This window comes from Arachis ipaensis, chromosome B08, assembly GCF_000816755.2.
Source record: "Arachis ipaensis cultivar K30076 chromosome B08, Araip1.1, whole genome shotgun sequence".
Lineage (NCBI taxonomy): Eukaryota > Viridiplantae > Streptophyta > Magnoliopsida > Fabales > Fabaceae > Arachis > Arachis ipaensis.
Window position 1 is genome coordinate 113361911 of NC_029792.2, and position 3806 is coordinate 113365716.

At 34.8% G+C, this 3806-nt stretch overlaps 1 protein-coding gene and 1 long non-coding RNA gene across 4 annotated transcripts in view; one reads left to right on the forward strand and one right to left on the reverse strand.

Moving 5' to 3' along the window:
• The window catches only part of LOC107613442 (tetratricopeptide repeat protein 4 homolog), a 4768-nt gene extending 968 nt beyond the window's left edge, over nt 1-3800 (reverse strand). For all 3 annotated transcript variants that reach the window (XM_016315439.2, XM_016315437.2, XM_016315438.2), the window contains exons 1-8: nt 3651-3800; nt 3336-3548; nt 2955-3146; nt 2666-2866; nt 2493-2570; nt 1742-1862; nt 942-1028; nt 280-385 (exon numbers count right to left, since the gene is read on the reverse strand). In XM_016315439.2, coding sequence (XP_016170925.1) covers nt 309-385; nt 942-1028; nt 1742-1862; nt 2493-2570; nt 2666-2866; nt 2955-3146; nt 3336-3548; nt 3651-3755 — 1074 coding nt within the window. In that variant the 5' untranslated portion in view covers nt 3756-3800 and the 3' untranslated portion in view covers nt 280-308. The remainder of the gene's footprint in view (nt 1-279; nt 386-941; nt 1029-1741; nt 1863-2492; nt 2571-2665; nt 2867-2954; nt 3147-3335; nt 3549-3650) is intronic.
• The window catches only part of LOC110266025, a 17087-nt gene that overhangs the window by 562 nt on the left and 12719 nt on the right, over nt 1-3806 (forward strand). Inside the window, exon 2 of the long non-coding RNA XR_002352875.1 lies at nt 2193-2196. This is a non-coding gene — a long non-coding RNA (uncharacterized LOC110266025). The remainder of the gene's footprint in view (nt 1-2192; nt 2197-3806) is intronic.

The window sequence follows — 3806 nt, forward strand, 5'->3', positions numbered from 1 at the left end:
TAGAATATTTATTTAATAGTCTCAGTTTTTATACACTTTTTTTAAAATTTTGTGATTAGTTTAGATAAAATTTATACGCATTACATAAATTTATTGTTATGCATCCTTATAAAAATTATTATGTTAAGGGTATGCAATATTCGCAATAAGCCAATAATAAAGGATACCAAATAAGTTTATTATTAAAAAATTGCAAATCGCTCATTGCTATTTGCTAACCTTAACGAAACTCAAGGTATATCTAGTGACTATAATAACATCTAAAGGTATATTAGCTACCTTGAAGCCCTTCCTTTATTGCTGTGCTTTCATATGCTTGGAGGAGCCCATTTTCCAGATTTGAACTTGCTATAAAAGCTGGATTGCTTGGAAACAACATAGAAGACTGCAAGTACATCACACTCAGATTGAATTTCTAATCAGAATCAAGAATAAACCACCATTTTGGCACCAAAAGATTAAGTTTTCAACAAAATGGACCCTGAAAAAAAAATGTCGTCTTGGCCTCCTAAAAATTACCTAGAATGCACCAAATATGAGGAGACATACTCTAAAAAGGCTTTAGAAATTAAATTTTTGACCCAATTCTTTGTAAGTCTTAGAAAAATAAGAAATTTTCATCCTCCACATTTGGTGATTTTACAATAGCTAGATCTAGAAGGAAAAAAATGAACAACGAGGTTTAGAATCATTGGCTTTTTGTATGCACTTTATAAAGATAAATGTTATCACAAAAAATTAGATCAATGCATGAAACGATTGTCACTTATGAACAATGGTGCATTTTGTCAAACTGAGATCATCTTTGAAGAGACAAGATATGATTTTTTTTTGTTTCAGAGCTATTTTGTCAAAAACTGAATCTTTTAGGAATCAAAATAGTAGTTTACTCCAAAATCAACGATGAAAAAGCAATGACATTTTCTAAAACCATATGTCACCTGGGATTTCGGGGATTACGAAATTAGGCTCTTTGAGGATATCTTGGAGCGTTTTCTTCTCATTTACTTTGATCCATTTTGGGGAACCTGATGACAAAAGATATCACATCATATAACAATTATTCACATAAAAGGGAGGATAGATAAATAAAATTCTTGTGAGAATTGAACAATAAGGTATCTAGTTAAACTAAGCCAGCATCTTGGGAATGCTGAGACCACTGAGATCATCAACCAGCTCAATTGACCACTAAGCCTTATTCTTCCTACATCTAAGGTTCAATACACTTTGATCAGTTATAAATCGTGAGTGAAAGTTCCCAAGTATACCATCCACAGCTATGTTTGACTCTATGGCTCATGTTGCTACAGCGGCTCTATACCAAAAATAGCTGTATCTTATCCAGAGCTACTTTTTAAGATCATTTTTAAACTTGTGAATCCTAACAACGTAATGTCCCTATTCCCTATTCTATGTTAATAAAACTGTGTTGACAAGGGATTGATTTGCTTCAACTTGAAACCACATATAGAGAGCAAACGCATGGTTAAATCTACATGATGTTACATTAAGGGAAACAAGCAATTGATGAACATAGGTAGTATATTCAGTATAAAGACAAAAAATATCTCACAAATCGATATATGTAAACATACATGGTGGCCAAACAGAAATATGTTAACAGGGACTTCCTATGTCTACAGTTTGTGGTTATTGTCATACTTGGTTGCCTATAAGCTAAGAGCACTGTTGATTCCACTACTTGTATCACTAGTACTTCAAAAGTACCATACCATACCTGCAGTGTGTTTAAAATCCTCAACTGCATCTTTCTCTTCATCACCAACATGAGAAGCTGCAGTTCCCTCTAATAAACAATGAAGAAGTTTCTCCTTTGATAGACGAACTCCAGAGCCAGCCTGATAAAACATGGGCTAAGAGGTGAACAAGATGCTCTTAACATATAAACGGTCAATCATCTGATACTAAATATTTACTTAGCAAGCCCTCCCCCGTACCTTGTGTTAACCTGGGATACTAACAAACTGGGATGCCCTTTAAAAAAAAAAAAACAGACTAAAACTTAGTAAAAGTAAAATGTTTCAAGAAAAAGAAAATGGCAACTCGATGCATATGTGGTGAATGGTGGTGTTAGCTGCTCTCTATGTTAGGTTACCATTGGGTAGTTAGTTACAATCGATTAGTTTGTTGTAAGTATAGACTATAGATAGAGGGAATAGGATGGAGAGAAGGGTGTCTAGTCAATTGGAATAGTTTGGGAGAGACTGGGGACTTAACTATATCAAGAACTCCCAATTCTATAGCAGAGTTTTTTACATCTTCAATATCAGTTCTAACACTGTAAGGTCCTAGATGAATAGACAGATATGTTGTACGAAATCTTCAATTATCCTTATTTATATTCTTACTATCCCATCCGATTTGATTGGCAAACAAAACAACTGGTATACTTTACGCATCAATATCTGCAAACAGAAATAAGAAATCAAACTCAAACGAGAAAAAAAAAATTAAAAAAGAGAGCTTACCTCATAGTATAATTCAACAAAATCACGTTTGTAATTGTTTTCAACATCCCATGGGAGTGGTTGGTCTGCTGAAAACATGTTTGGAAGCTAAGGGTGTAATACATTCCCACATAAAAATAACACATTTATGTAGATATTTTAAAATCATTAAAAAAAGAAAGAGAAAAGGATATGATATCAAGGTGAACTGAAAGCATGTCAGTCTCACAGAAATCCTCAATGAAATCACTGGACATAACCTCTGCATACAGAAGAAGGACAGGCCAATGAAGGATATTATTTTTGTTTAACACCGGTTTCTTTAACCCGGTGAGTTCTCGATACATTGCCTTTCCAATCTTCAATCCTCTATTTTCTATTGCAGACACAAGTTCCTGCATAGTTTTTGGTCGAAGCAAGGGCATGAGGTTCCATACAACAAAACACAGATAAAATAAGTAAGAAACAACTGGCAGTCCATACTTCTGCCTCCAATATGGCTTTAGAGACTTCAGCGTCAAGCTTCTCCTTCTCAGATATCTTCATACGAATCTGTTGGTCAAGCCTCTTAAGTTCCTCATTATTGGGGTCCAACTTAAGACCCTTTCGGCAATAGTCTTGTGCTTCAGCCAATAAATTCAGTGATAGAGATGCTTTGACAGCTCTATAAATGGCCTAATCATGATTTTTCATTGCTTGAGACATCAAATCAAGGGAATCACAAATTCACAATAACAAACTTCATAAGGCAAAGTGTAACTGCTCAATTTAAGAATAGTTATTTTTGCTAATGTAGCATTCCGTATTTGGATATAGGTATAAAACTGAGAGTGCATATATATATTTGAAACATAAATTGAGCACCTTTATGTTGGAGGGGGACAAGTTGAGTGCTTGTTGAGCATCAGAGAGGGCACGCCGGTGGTTCCCAAGAAGCAAATTGACATGCGCTCTGTTCGCAAAAAGAACAGAGCTCTCAGAATCATTCAATGCTTTCTGATTAATTGCCCTTGTGTAGCAATCAATTGCTTCGGAGTAATGCTTCTTACCCTTCTTCACATACTCGTTACCCTTTTCCTAATTCAAGAATGATAATAACACACAAATTGAAGGCTCAAATGAAATTAAATTTAAAAAAGAAACAAATTGAAATGGTTAATGAGAAGTAGTGGTACCTACCTTGAGTTCAATGGCTGCAGATTCTTTGATGGCAGCAATGGCTTCAAGGTCTGCCTTCTCGGCTTCGGTGAGTGGCTCTGAACCATTTTCCATCCATAGCGCCATTTCCTGCTTTCTTTCTTCTTTTTTTTTTCTTTTTTTTTTTTTTCTTTGCCA